The following is a 15888-nucleotide window of genomic DNA, read 5'->3' on the forward strand; positions in this document are numbered from 1 at the left end:
TGGATTTAGTCAGCCCTTGAAAAGGATGCCCAAGTTTTCCCAATTCTCCCAGGGAAACAGAGTTGCAAAGAATCTGCATGGAAAAGCAGCCCAAGCTTGTACTCCAGCAGCTGGGACTGTACAACAAGGGTTGGATCACTTGATAAATTACCCTGTTCTGTTCTCTTCTCTCCCTCTGACACACCGGTCATTGCTGGAAACCAGGATACTGGGCTAGATGAACCATTGGTCTGACCTAGTACGGCCGTTCTTATGACATTGTAGTATGAACAACACATAATTGGGAAGTCTCATTTTGTTTGCGAGCACTCAGAGCAGCCTGGAGGAAGCCTCTGATGACAGCAGGCTGCATTTGATTGTAGTTCAGCCTGGAGACATGCGGATTACTCCCTAACAGATGTTTTTTCCACCCAAAGACAGGGTGTCCTCTGTATCTTTACTGGAATTCCGAGGATTTCCCCCTCAAGCTGTGTAGCAAAATCTCTAGGCTAAATAGGACTCATGTTGGAACCAGTCAACATGGCTCTTTAATCACCCAAAGTCTTGTTTCACTCACATCCTTGCCCCTCCTTCATAACTAGAGAACCCTGGTTTAGCAGTGCTCCCAGGCTGAGATGCAAGAGAGTCGCTGAAATACATTCTTCTGTAACGCTAGTTTAATTCAGTCTGAGTCGATGCATTTTTAATGGTCCAACTGAGAGGATAATTTAGTTTCAGGGCTTGGATTAGGGCCTCAATTATGTAGCAATTCCAAGCACAGTTACTGAGCTGGTTCCACAGCAGGTACCTGCCTGGTGTCTTATGCCACACCTTTCATCTGAGGGCGTTAATGTTCCCATTTTACAGAAGAAGCTGAGTCATGGATGAATTCTGAGGGAAGACCTATTGGGTGAGCCAGGAAAAGAACCCAGAAGTCCTGACTCCATCCTCTGTTTTTATCTCCAAGGCCTTGCCTACACAGAGGAAACTGACTGGCATAGCTACTCCAGAATAATTATTCTACGGTAGCTATTCCAGTGTAGCTCCCCTGTGTGGATGCTATTCTGGAAAAAGAGATTTTATTCTGGAATAATCACTCTGCCATCAAAGTGAAGTAATTATTCCAGAATAAAATGACTATTATTCTGAAGTAGTGTCCACAAGGGGAGCTATTCCGGGATAGCTACAGCAGAATAATTATTATGGAATAGCTATGCTGGTCAATTTCTCCATGTAGACAAGCCCCAAGATGCTTCCTTGATTGCTTCCTTTTTAAACAGTACTCCATTGTTTCGCCCCCAGAAGACAGACTATTGTACACTCGTGCATGTCCTATGCTGATTGTTGAAGTGGGAGGGGGAAAGGAAGTGTGTGCATGACCCTGGGCCTAGTTGGATAAGATCACCTCGCTGTAAACTGACATCCAAAGTGGTTACCATGCGAGGAATTGAGGCAGACTGGAGAAAGTGCTCTGTTACTCTAAAGTCTCTGGCAGAGATTAGCTCACGTGGGGTATTTATATTCGGACACCTCTCTGCAGAGAGATTATCAAAGAATTCACTGTGCATTGTTACTTCTCAACTTGGACACGGAGTCACAAGTGCAAGAGCAAAGCATGTGCTTTTTGCTGACACGTGTAGAAAGATTCATAGATTATAAGGCCAGAAAGGACCATTGTGATCATCTAGTCTGACCTCCTGTATAAACACAGGTCATAGAACTTCCCTCAATTCCTGTTTTGAACTTGAATTTATAGTTTAGAAAAACATCAGTCTCGATTTTAAAAATGTCTACCACTAACCCTTGGTAAATTGTTCGAATGGTTAATTACTCTAACTGTTAAAAATTTGCACCTTATTGCTAGTCTGAATTTGTCTAGCTTCAATTTCCAGCCATTGGATCTTGTTTACTTTTCTCTGCTAGATTGAAGAGCACTCTATTATCAAATTTCTGTTCCCCAAATAGGAACTTCTCGACTGTGATCAAATCACCCCTTAGCCTTCTCTTTGCTAAGCTAAGCAGATGGAACGCCTTGAATCTATCATAAATCAGGTTTTCCAAGCCTTTAATCGTTCTCACGGCTGCTCCCTGAACTCTCTCCAGTTAACATCCTTCTTGAATTGTGGACACCAGAACTGGCTCTAGTAGTAATCGCACCAATGCCAAAGAAAGAGGTAAGAAACCTCCTCTGCTCCCCTGCTTATACAACCAAAGATTGCATTAGCCCCTTTGGTCACCGCATCACATTGGGGGCATATGTTCGGTTGATTATCCGCTAGAGCCCCTGGTCTTTTTCACCGTCACTGCTTCCCAGGAGAGAGTCCCCTCTCTTGTAATTATAGCAGAGATTCTTTGCTTCTATCTGTATGCCCTGTGCAGCATCTCTCTGCACGCATTAGAAAGAGCAACAGAATCAATCATTGTGCACCGAGAGGCATAAAATCCTCGTTCATTTCAGACAGGCACCTATATTTTGGGGCTTATCTAAGTCTCTGGACCTTTGAGACTTCCCTGCTCCTCTAATACCATGGTTTTCAAACGTATTTGATTGCTCCCCCCCCCGCCCTCTTTGTCTGTAGTAGTTCACCTTCCCCGGGCACCCAGCCAGCAGCCACCACTCTGGGTTGCCCAGCTCCTAAGGCAGAGTGGAGAGCGGCGGCTGCTGGCTAGGCACCTAGTTCTGAAGGCAGCACGGCCGCCAGCAGCAGCAGAGAAGTAAGAATGGCCTGGCATGGCAATGCCACACTTACTTCTCTGTTGGTGATGCTACCCTCAGAGCTGGGCACCCAGACAGCAGTCACTGCTCTCCAGCCACCCAGCTCTGAATGAGCGCAGTAAGTTGTTCCCTGCCCCCCCTTCCCTAACGCATCTCTCGCATCCTCCCCAGACTACATTCTACCATGTACCTCAGTTTGAGAGCCTCTGCTCTATTACCTACGCTGTGATATTAAAAAGGGAGTGGAATGTCGGGCAAGCAGTATCCAAAGCTGCTACTGCCTTGTCCCCCTTCCTAATAGCAGTCAACGGACACTTGCCTGCGTAACGGAAGTCAGGATTTCGTCCCAGCTGTAACCTGTGGAAGTGCTTCGTTTCGTCAAAGGCAAAGGATACATGGAGAAATGAGGCTGCTCAGAGTCCAGGCTCCCTTTCTCTGGGTATTTATTAATGCAAGAAATAATCTGTTCCGTGATCTGGTGATTAAGGCCCCCCAAGCTGTTAACAAGCATTCGATCCTCACTCTGCCTCCAAGCTGAGTCTAAAGATTTAGGTTAATGACCTGCCAAATTCTGAAAACCCATTGGTTTAATTAGACTACAGTGCATGCTGCTGAACAAAGTAACAAGCCAGCTATGTACCGCCTGCCAATAAGTCAGTCACTGAAACCGTACGACAGGCTGGAGGTGAATATGGCAGTGTTTCATCGGAAGTTGATCTTTGCTTTCAGTTTCTTCCTCCTTTCCCCCTTAGATGAGTTTGTGATCAGAGCCTGAGCTCCTCTACTTTGCACGAAGAGTGTTTCGTGTGGGCAGTGGCAGGGCAAGCTTCCCTGCAGAGACAACCCACGCCTGAGAATAGTGGGGGTGAGGGCAACCAGCTTCAGCAGTGTTCGTGTCAGTACAAGCCAAGCATCAAATTTCGGGACGGGGACATGATCCCATTTGCCCCCCACGCATTGCCTCTGCTTCCCTTCATGGCTCCATGCCAGGGATACTGTGTATTTTGGCTGGGTTTTTGAAAGGAGCCTAAAGGGTTTGGGAACCTCACTACCTTAGGCTCCCTTGACGTATCCGGGCCATAATCCCGTGAAGCGAAGTCACCAAATACTGCCCAATTCCAGCAAGTCTTCACAGAGCTATCCCACCCTACCTTTTTTTTTTAATGTAGGCCATAATTACAAGATGGGGGCTCTATCCTTTGTACCTATTATCTGTCGAGATATAACCACAGTACGAGAACTTACAACGCGCCAGAGACTACCCAGAACTTCCCATCCAGCATGTTATGGATAACGTACCCAACAACACCTGAAATCGCATCTTCCATTCCAAAACAAGCACATTATTACTGACCCACCAAGCCGCCCTCCCGGTTTCGACCCGCCACGCAGACTTGGACTATGTTGAGCCGGGTCTGAATAAGCCAGCCTATCAGGCTGACCAGCATTATTTCTTTGTGCTTCCATGTCTATCCTATTGTCTCCTGTTGTCTTTTGTCCTGTACTTAGATCAGAAGCTGTAGGGACAAGGGGCCGTCTTTTTATTCTGTGTTTGTACTGCGCCTAGCACAATGGGGTCCTGGTCCATGACTACAGCTCCTCGGTGCTTCGGTAATACGAATAATTAACAAGCTGTGATGTCGTTGTTGTTATCCGTTATGCAACCACATTCTGCTGCAGCAGGTAGAGCCAAAGCTGGTATAACTGTGAGTAGCTGTGCTTGGGATTTCAGAGCATTTTCATCTTAGCAGTGGCTAATTTTGTCATGAAAGGCGTAATTAACATTCTCCTCCTTAGTAACTTGTTTGCTGCTCACCAGCGTCATAAGAATTGCCCAGGGCCTCTGAGCCAGTGTGTTGTCACTGTAACTAACAAAATGCAATTAGGGGATGAAACGCAGGGGGCACATTGAGCCTTCCGGTTGACAGACTGACAAGAGAACAAATTTCCCAGTCTCTGGCGCTCAGAGCAAGAGACATTGTCTCTCTTTATAGAACCATGACCAGATAAATTCACCTATTTGTAGTACTTGTTTGTGGCTTGTAGAGCAGAAAGAATGTAGCTAAGGAAATATTGAGAGCTATGCTTAATTTATTTTTCTGCATGAATTGTATGCTGAGGCCACATGTGCTTCCAGCCGTCCAAGACAATCCAGCCAAAAGCTTCATGGCTTCCCCAAACTTTTCACTGTCACAAATCCATCGATTATGATGTGTAAAGAGCCGCCATGTGTAATACGGTCTATGCAATGGCAATAATATAGATACGTTCGCTCATATCGCACATCAGTAGATTAATCTGCCTCACAGTGACGCTTCTTGAAGGATTCAATCCGTGAACTAGCATGAGATAGTGTTGTCAAGTAGATAGGGCACTGGGCTGGGAGTCAGGAGATCTGGGTGCTAGTCCCAGTTCTGCCACTAACCTTCTGTGTAACCTTGGTCAAGTCCCTTTGCCTCCCACCCATTCCATTTTGTCTATTTAAACTAAAAGGTCTCTCAGCAGTGACTGTCTCGCTATGTATTTGCACAGTGCCTAGCACAAGGGGCCTAAGTCAGGACTCTAGGTGCATAAATACAAATAATAAATAATACTAATTATCTGAACCTCCCAATGTTTGAAGTTCCCCAGTCGCTATAATTGACTAGATCATCTCTACTATGAATTCTGGGCCATTACGTGTCTCTGATTTGGGGCGCTGCATCAAGATTTGATACCCTTTAAATAGCTCTTAGAGAAATATTTGCTTTGGCTTCAACCAGTTTGATAATGAGTTTAGCAACCTGAACCCTAGCTGATCATTCCTCTGGGTTTTAGATCGCTAATGTCTTTTTGAACTCGTGACATTTCACTCACCCTCTGATTAAGCTTCTACAGAAAGGAAGTGAAACAGCCAGCCTCCCTGACATCAGAGGTGCAAAACAAAGATGGCTGCACTACTGTCAAAGCAGTGGGGTCACCCAGAACCTTGAAATGCTAGAAATAATTAGAAGGAACCTCAGTAGGTGGAAAATATATGCATGCTAGATAAACTCCTACCAGGTCTTTCATCTGCCAGTCTTGCTCAGGCTTTATAATATACACATAGAGAGAGAGCACCTGGGTGATTTGATGTTAAAGTGTTTGTTTCTTGGCATGAGTTTAGGATGGTTATATTACTCGTTTACAAGTGGCTTAAGTGAAAATTAAGGAGGCATTCTGGAGCTCTCAGTGTGGCCCAGTGGCTAAAAGAGTTAATATGATCCTGGGGTGTATAAAAAGGGGAATCTCAAGTTGGAGCCGAGAGGTTATTTTACCTCTGTATTTGGAACTGGTACGGCCACTGCTGGAATCCTGTGACCAGTTCTGGAGTCCGCAATTCAAGGAGGTTGATGAATTGGAGAGGGTTCAGAGAAGACCCAGAGAATGGTTAAAGAAAACATCCCTTATAGTGATAGACTCAAAGAGCTCAAGCTATTTAGCTTAACAAAAAGAAGGTTAAGGGGTGACTTGATTCGTCTACTACGAGCCACATGTTGAATAAGTATTTAATAATGGGTTCTTCAATCTAGCACAGGAAAGTCTAACACAGTCCAATGGCTGGAAGTTGAAGTTAGACAAATTCACACTGGAAATAGGGTGTAAATTTTTCACAGTGAGAGTAATTAACCATTGGAACAATTTACCAAGGGTCGTGGTGGATTCTCCATCACTGACAACATTTTAAATCAAGATTGGATGATTTTCTAAAATCTATGTTCTAGGAATTAGTTGGAGGAAGTTCTCTGGCCTGTGTTAGACACCTAGATCAGAGGTTCGCAACCAGGGATCTGGGGCCTACTGGGGGGCCATGAGCAGGTTTCCACCAAAATAAACCAGAGAACAGGGCCAGTGTTAAACTTGCTGCAGCCCAGGTCAAAAAGCCAAAGTTCGAGCCCCACTGAGGGCTGAAAGCCAAAGCCAGAGCAACTTAGCTCTATGGTGTGGGGCCCTAGGCAATTGCCCTGCTTGCTACCACCTAACACGTGGCTTTTCATCTACTGGATATGCAGAAAACCAGTTGTTGTGGCACAGGTGGGCCATGGCATTTTTTAACATGTTGAGGGGGGGCCTCAGAAAGAAAAAGGTTGAAAACCCCTGGACTAGATGATCACAATGGTCCCTTCTGACTTTGAGTCTGACCCTCTTCAAGATTGGCCCCAAGGATGGGGCAGCATAAGGCTAAAGGGCTGATTTGTACTAATTAGGGCTGGGTTGATGGTTTAGAAATAGATTGGTCAACTCTTAAGGAAAATTCCTACAGAAGTTTATGTAGGGGGCCATCTCCTTTCTCTTACCCATGCTGGAGAATTTAAAAGAGAATCCTATCCCTGCTATAAAATTTTAGAAGATGGTTCAAAATGCCCTTAGGAAGGATTTCATTCGCTATTGAATTCAATAGGATTTTCAGAGTAGTTTTTAATATAAACCTATTGGCTTCCACCACAGGATTTTTGTTTTATCAGCAAAGCATGTTTGACCCAGCTGTTCTAGTGTCCTATGAATCTGAATTTCTGTGAGTTTAGGTTCAGCAGGTCTTAAATCCTGCATGGCAAGGTCATAATAGCATCCTGGAGGAGCCCATACACTCCAAAGAAGCATATCTGCATTTCAAGTTAAGAGAGGGTCAGGTATAATGGAGAAATGGCTGCTGTTGGCACATAATCATGGACATAAGCGCTGGAAAGGATCTTTTCAGTCAGCTGTTCCATCCCTCCCAGCCAACGCAGAACTATTCTGTACGGCACTGAACGGTTTTAGGAGCTTTGCCAAGTTTGCATGGCCGCCTTTGTGAGGCTTTTCCACAGGCTAACATTCCTCATGACAATGAAGTATTTCCTTTTCCTAACTTTGTGCCATTACTCCTAGCTTTCCATCCTTGGCCCACCCTCGCCAATTCTTCTACCACCTCAAAGTATTTACTTGGAGATGGTTCTCATGCCCCTTTCAGTCATTGCTTAGCCAAGCCATCCATACCAAACTCTTTTCATCTCTCCTCCTTAAATCCAAACCCTTAATCATTTTAGTTACCTGTCCCTGAATTTCCTCCATTTTGTCAGCGTCCTTCTGATATAGCTCCATTTTGCCATTTCCTTCCAGAATTGTACTCACTCTATGAAGCATTTTAAGACACAGTTTACATGAAAGGTGCCATACAAAATAAAGCTGCATTAAACTACAAGCATAAGTAATGCCCTAAGAGGAATGCACAATCCATCTGCATCCGCAGAGATAGGACAGGATATTTTATCATCCCTTCAATGAAATTTTCATCAAGAACTAGCTTTAAAGGACAGAAAACAGCCAGGCACAGCAATGGCTCTGGTGTAGCATTTTGATCATCGGTAGTACCACATCCAGTTTAATTTATATTTCCATGTATTCAATAGGATTTAGTTACCTAGGGCCCTTATGCTGAACAGTTCCTTAATCCACAAATGAGAATCTTACTCACTCTGAATAGCACTTTACCCATGAGTTATCGGAATCTGGCCACCAATAATCTTAGTTGGTTTTGTTTATTTGTATTTTTATCTCCATTTAGTTGGAGTCTTCCCAAGAGTCTTCCCAAGCTGATCATAGAAGTTAAACTGTAGAAAATTCATCAAAAATTTTCCAACAGAATTTTTCCATTGGAATATGTTGCTTTGTCTAAATGTTCTGTGGGAATGTGTGGGAAAAGTTTTGTTTAGGGGGGAAAAAATCTAAATGAAGCATAAAGAACATTTTGATCTCTGCTGAATGGAACATTTTGATTTTTTGTTTCAAAAGTTATTTTTATCACTTATAATATAATGTAAAACAATATAACACTGCAAAAAATCTAAATAAAAATGAAAATTTTCAATTAACCCAAAACAATTTTTAAAAAATCATGTCATGGATACTTTGAAATTTGAGGTCTCTGTCCTGAATCAGAACAAAAGCAGATTTAAAAAGTGGGGAATTTCTCTGCAAAATGGAAATTTACAGTTCCCGCATAACACTACTGAACTGCACATTGGTGCAATGAGCCAAATTTGTCTTTGGTGTAGCTCTGGAATTAGAGCATGGATACGTGTGGCCCAATTAGTTCAGTAGGGATAAAATACATTACCAGCAACAGCATCTTTGTCATGATCAGCCAATATGACTTTCTTTTGCATTCAAGCTTGGTCAATACTTGTATGGAAGGCCTTCAGAGAAAACCAACCTATTGTTCTGTACTGACCTCATTTCCCTCCCTCATAGAATCATAGAACATCAGGGTTGGAAGGGACCCCAGAAGGTCATCTAGTCCAACCCCCTGCTCAAAGCAGGACCGATCCCCAATTAAATCATCCCAGCCAGGGCTTTGTCAAGCCTGACCTTAAAAACCTCTAAGGAAGGAGATTCTACCACCTCCCTAGGTAACGCATTCCAGTGTTTCACCACCCTCTTAGTGAAAAAGTTTTTCCTAATATCCAATCTAAACCTCCCCCACTGCAGCTTGAGACCATTACTCCTCGTTCTGTCATCTGATACCATTGAGAACAGTCTAGAGCCATCCTCTTTGGAACCCCCTTTCAGGTAGTTGAAAGCAGCTATCAAATCCCCCCTCATTCTTCTCTTCTGCAGGCTAAAACTCCTATTCAACTGCCTAAGAAGGGGTACATGAGAGAGAATATTTAAAAGTTCTTGACCTTAAGTGTATGTACCTTGCCTGAAAGAGATAATAAATCTATTGTTGTGTAAAGTAAACATACAATGGATGCAGTACCATGGGATATTATAGGGTTTACTTACATCCTTTCTAGAATTAAAAAAAGAAAATTGGTAACTACTTGTACGCTCGTATGCTGCATTGTAAATGGAATTGGATGCGTTTGTTAGATCAGAGGCTGTATGGTCCAGTGGCTAAGGCGCTAAATGCAGAGTCAAGAGCCCTGAGTTTTTTTCATGGCTCCACCACTTTGTGTCCGGGGCAATTCCCTGCAGTTCTGTGTGCCGGTTTCCTCAACTGGGGATAGTGATAACCTCCTTTAAGTGCTCTGAGATTCTCAAGTGAAGGAAGAGCTATAGTGTATAAGGGCTAAAATATTGCCATGATACTGAATCTTGCTTCAGGGGCTCAACAAACTTAGGAGAGGGAAGACATTTTCGTCATGGAATATAATAGTGGGAATATTTGTATGGGAACCCTCCCACAGCACTGAGTAGGTGGCATACATTGAAATCAGGTGGGTGTATCCCATCAAACCAAATGTCCTGTGATTGCCAGGAGCCTGCACCCCTTCCCATCTTTCCCCGCCCCCTTCTGTGTCTGTGTATATTTCACAGTTTTTTCCCTCTGTAGAATGCATCCTTTCTATGCTGTGTAGCCTCCCCCACCGCCTTGCTTTTCACTGTAGGAAAAGGAAAGACTCACGTTTTTTCATATGCCCTGGTGTCGTGCTCCGGCCATTCCAGCAGACACACCACCCTGTTGGGAAGCTCTGCTGTCATAGAGTAATAACCCTGCGGGAATGCCAGCAATAAAGCCAGGAACCAAATAATGCCGATGACCACCCTGGTGGCTGTGGCTGACAATCTGGGTTGCAATGGATGGATAATAGCCATGTACCTGTAACAGAGAGAGAGAGAGCAGGGCTTTAAAAATGAAGCAGCGCAATGTGGCACGTAAAAGACATGAATTCTTCTTCAATGAGACTGTTAACATAGTAAAGGATCTTCTCCATGGGATTGCAGGTAGCAGAATCTGGCAGCATAAGAATAGCTGAGATCTGTTTATTTTGTAATGATCTCTGTTCATGGGGTTTGAACCCATGACCTGCAACGTTAAAGCACCATTTGAGCTAAAATACTATCTCTATATGGACCAGGCAGCAGAGGGAGGATGCAACACACACATACACCCATGTTAGATACCCCCCCCCCCAAAAAAAGAGTACTGCTTATTGGCTTGTTTGATAGTGATTTGGTGGCATAAAGTTGTTGGTTTCTCAATTAACTGGTGTTTTCTCAAGTCTTTTTTTCAAACTCCTCCTTTAATAGCTTTTTACCATTTTGGGGAGGCTCTTTCCCATGGAAGCGCATAGAGCTTGGTTTCCCTATCTAGTTCTAGCCAGTTTGGGATGAAGAATGATTTGCAGAAGTTCTTTGCATCATTTTGAATGAGGAATAAATGTGACAACACCGCAACACATTCATAAATCAGAACAGAGGGGAAATACAACAAATGGTGCGCCCAGTGCTACATCTGATCTGTACAAAGTGATTGCTTAATCCAGTTCCTAACAGACAAGTAACCATAGTTCTCTTTCCAACTGGTGCTAATGAGTAATCTCAGCAGAGAGACAAAGGGATGAATCTGTAGCTACTTTAAGGCCCCCATCAACGTAGTATTGGAGCATCTAATAATTTCTATCCACACTGCATCTCTGTGAAGTAGGAATATGTTGTTTATCCTCATTGTACAGATAGTGAACTGAGGCACAGAGACACCATTGTGAGAAGGAGCCAGATTTTAAAAGGTATTGAGATACCTAACTCCCATTGAAATCAATGGCAGTGCAGTAATTAAATACCTTTAACAAGTCAGACCAAGGGCATGCAGGAAGACTGTGGCAAAGCTGGGAATTGAACCAACATTGTCTGAGTTATAGCCTGTTGCCTTAACCACCAGACCATCCTTCCTCTTTGAATGCCCCAATGGGAATAGGAATGGGGTAACCCTCTCAGCCCTTTCTGTGGCTGCAGCTCATAGGCATGGGTTACAGATATCACTGACAATTTTGAGATGTCTCCCAGGGTAAGTAAGTAATAACCACATGGTTTTCCTCAGTGGATTCATGCTGCAAGGAATTTGGGGGGGAAATCGTCTTAGTGCTGCTGATCTGGCAGTTTTTCCTTGTTCATTTCCCTTACTTCCTTTGTCATGGTGAGTATATAATTACATGCAATTTATTTTATTATATAGTGTTAATTCCTTTTCCTGACTTCAGGTATGCAATTTTTGTCAAGCCCAAACCTCAGTGCATCTGATACTTTTGCCATACAAAAAGAGGGGTTATTTTGTGCCTAAACCCACAATAGTAATTTGTGTCTGCTGAGCTAGTCAAGCAGGTGTTCATGTTAAATGTGGCGCTAAATTGCAGCCAGAGCCATTACGCCTTTCTGTGTCAGAAAACCTCTGTTACTTGTGTGTATATTTTATAATCAACATTAATACCTTTAGGCAGGTTGCAATTTCCCAGAACTTGCTGATTATTTATTTTTTTCTTTAGAATAAAGCCAAATAGGAGGAAAGGGGGGAAATCTATATATCTCGTAGATTTGTTGGTGGTTTTCTTTAAATAATGACAATGATAAATAATTTCATAAGAGCTCAAAAAGCAGGGATAATATGCGAAAGGGCTTATCACTGGTAAAGATAAATAATATTGAAGGAAAAAATAGTGTCCCTGCTAGCTGCCCTGAAGTAGCAGATGCTGATGCCTTGCAGGATAGCTTCCAGTTGGAGGAGAAATCAGTGATGCGGTGTCTGGGTGTATTGTTAATGCAACTGTTTATTTACGCAATATACACCAGTCCTTGAACAGAGGTAGTCACAAACAGCATGCAGGCAATCCTTTTTTCAGGAATCTCAGCCAAAACTTGAATGTCCACTTCCTAAGGGCAAGAATTGACTCTGGTTAGAGAGATTAAGGCAGAGAGCAGCCTCTCTGTTTGCCACAGCTCCCTTGAAATGGAACATCATCACAAAACAATAGTGCAACATTTCTTCACAAGCTGATCAGTGCGTGTTGGCTGAGGGAAAGAATTTGTAAAACCGTGTGTAAGGGTGCCACTGGTGACACCTGCCATAACAGGAAATACTGTATAAAGCTGTGGATATTACTGTGACATCTTATAGGGCAGCCATTCTCAACCTTTCCAGACTACTGTACCCCTTTCAGGAGTCTGATTTTTGTCTTGTAAACCCCAAGTTTCACCTCACTTAAAAACTACTTGCTTACAAAACCAGACACAAAAATACACGTGTCACAGCACACTATTACTGAAAAATTACTGACTCTGATCTTTGCCATATAATTACAATATTTATATTCCAATTGATTTATTTAATACGTACATTTCAGTGTATAGTATACAGAGCGGTATAAACAAGTCATGATATGAAATTTTAATGTGTACTGACTTTGCTAGTACTTTTTATGTAGCTGCTGGCTGTAAAACTAGACCTATCTAAATGAATTGACAATACCCCATGGAAGACCTCTGGTTGAGAACCACTTTTATAGAGGGTGAATGTCTAAAATCTTTTAGATCACGTGATCTGTTTTCTCAAATGCAATGAAAAAGGTAAAGTTTCAGTTACGTGTTGCAAAACGAGAAAGCTCTGGGAAAGGAAAAAGTGACATTAAGGCTAGAATGGGGCTTAGGAGACTCAGATTCAAATCCTGGCTCTGCCACAGATTCCCCCATGTGATCTTGGGTAAATCACTTAACTTCTCTGTCTTAGTTTCTCATCCATGAAAAAGAGAAAAAAAATTGTCCTGTCTATTTAGATTGTAATCTCTTTGGGGCATAGACTGTCCCTTGGAAATGTTAGTCCACTGCCCAGCAGTTGTGCCTGGTCTTGGTTAGTGATATTGTAATACAACTAACTAACTGTAGTACATAAGGCAGGCTGCTTTTACTACGACAAAAACAGAGGGTGAAATTCACCTTTCTGAAATCTGGTTGTGCAACGCAGATGTTAGCCAGCCATTTTGGAAGGATTAATTGGAAATGGCAAAAATTCCCGCTTCCCTCAAGTGCTTGGGAAAAATGTCCTTTTCTGGCCCCAGGAAACCGACTCTTGGTTTCAGCATGCGTACTGGTGCATATGACGTCTCATACTTGGAGAATGAAAGACACATGCAGAGGAGTCTCACCATCTGTACATCCAGTAACTCCGTACTATGCCAGATTTCTGCTTCCTGCCACTTCACTTGCCTGCAAAGTAGCTCTTTTATATCACAAGTTGAATGTAAATATTTCTGCAGCTCAGCGTGGGCTTTTAAACCCTCCCAGAATAAAATGGGAGATAGGCACAGTCTCTGTTTTCTGTATTATGGATCCTGAGTTGCCTTGAATCTCTCAAGCTACTAAGCAGCCTTAGGAGAAGCTACAGTCTCCATAGGAATTCATGAGTGATGCAGAAGGGACGGGCTGATTAATGCAAAACAAGAAGTTATTAAACAACACACGTCTCGTGTCAAATGGAGGAAAGAGAAACTCTCCCTTTGCTCCCAGACGGGAAACGTTTCCAAAGGGACGTTTCTCTTGTTTACTGGTCGGAGACTCAACTTCTGCATCCCAGGCTGAGCCAAACTCCCCTCTTGTCCCGTAGCACTGCCCCAACGGCTGCAGTGGAATCACAGTAGCATAACCAAGAGGAGAACTTGGCCCTTCCTATTCACGGCTTCAGTGACGCCTCGGGCAAAGTTACCTTCTATTGTTGTTCTGGCCGTTTTAAGGCTGCAATGTTTATCTCTTCACCCCATTCTCCTTTGTTTTTGGTTTTCCTCCCTATGGGATTGGGATGTAGAATAGCTCAAGTTTCAAGGTTTCCTTTTCTTTATTCTGCCCTTGTATTCTGCCTCACATGCACTCCCAGGCTGCATCTGTATTACTATTTGTAACACAGCTCCTAGGCAGCCCCTGCCCCACGGAGCTTACAGTACAGTCCTCGTCTCTCTGAGGACTGGATGTGTTCTCCTTCAAAGCCCTTGTTCAACATTTAAGTTTCCCAAAGGGGGGAGGGAGTGTTGTTAGAGAGAAAAAAGAAGCACTCCCTCCTTGATGGTCCATGAGCTCCCCTGTAAAATGGACCTGGCAGCATTTTACAGCAGAGATAGGCTCAAGCCATAACACTTGGATCCAGACTTTAACACCCCAAATTTGGAGGCGTATTCAGATCTGGAGTTTGGGGTCAGGCCTTTCTGAAGATGGGACCATTCTTCACCCTCAGTGTATGAAGTCAAGTTCTGATGCAAATGCCTCCCTTTCTCCCCCCCAACCCCAAAATTGGATCGAGGAGTTTGCCTTGAGCTCACCTCGAGTTTGCGGTAATGGCTCAAAACATTAGTGCTTACTATATGGTGGCTACCATTAAGGCTATTAGCAAGAGGGCTGTTGTGTTTTAATGGACTGAAATGAGCTGTGACCCCCACTGCATGGTAGCACGTGCTACGTCTGAGATGGCTGAGCACTGATCTCCTTTGTAAACCCATTTAGGGCTTGACGCAGCAAGGTCCTGAGCTCATCTGTTAGGTGCTGAGCACCCTCAACTCCCACTGATGTTAGAGCATTGAGGGCAGTCAGCGTCCTATAAGAACAGTCCACACCTTTCAGGACTCAGATCCTGAGACAAAATTCTGTGTTTATGAAAATGAATCCATTGAAAGCTCGGAGAGGTAAAGAATCTCATCGCAGAGGAGGAATCATGGGAAGGGGATTACACTAGAATTATTTACAGCTGCAGAAATACAGGCATAGCAATGTGGGGCTTTTTGTAATAAATTCCCTGCATTACTATGTGGTCTGTCAGCCCTACTATTGCTGATCCTAGCGCTCAAGCTGACAGAGCCGAATTCTTCCAGCCCATCAGCTCACAAATACTCCGAGCTGCTGCATTTGGTGTTTGATTGGCAGGAGTTGAGTTTTCATTTGTAAAATTAAAATGGACAATGTATCGCCCTTTCACGAGAGATTGACCCGCAGCAGCGGGGGGGGGGGGAAAAGAGAGAATGTTATGTAGAAACATGTGAGAGATGCACCTTGCCAACTATGTGCCTCTACCCATGGGTACCACAAAGCCTTATCAGTCTCTCTCAGCTTATCCAGCCTGATAATTATCCATCTGAAGTCTCCGTCAGCCATTTGGTACCTGAATTCAAATCTAGTTCTAAAGATGCAAGTAAGTGGAGCTTCCCGGGCTGCCCTGGGGAGAATATTTAACAATCTAATGAATCTCACTGCGAAGGAATTTTTCCACCTACACAGCTGAAATGTTCCTTTTTTTTATTTTCACCTCATTATTCCTAGCTTTGTTTGCTGGGGCCACTCCAAAAGAATTCCTCTTCCTTCTGGATGCCTTTTGAATTCTTGTTGACAGTTACGTCCCTCTGTCATCAGCCAGCCAAGCTACACTATACATTATTCCCAGT

The 15888-nt window shown here is 43.5% G+C and overlaps 1 protein-coding gene across 1 annotated transcript in view; it reads right to left on the minus strand.

The window, feature by feature from the left end:
- Positions 1-15888, minus strand: part of LOC125626499 (substance-P receptor) — a 98873-nt gene that overhangs the window by 45750 nt on the left and 37235 nt on the right. Inside the window, exon 2 of the mRNA XM_048829541.2 lies at positions 10101-10295. Within this exon, the coding sequence (XP_048685498.1) occupies positions 10101-10295 (195 nt within the window). The remainder of the gene's footprint in view (positions 1-10100; positions 10296-15888) is intronic.

Source organism: Caretta caretta, chromosome 26 (genome assembly GCF_965140235.1).
Source record: "Caretta caretta isolate rCarCar2 chromosome 26, rCarCar1.hap1, whole genome shotgun sequence".
Lineage (NCBI taxonomy): Eukaryota > Metazoa > Chordata > Testudines > Cheloniidae > Caretta > Caretta caretta.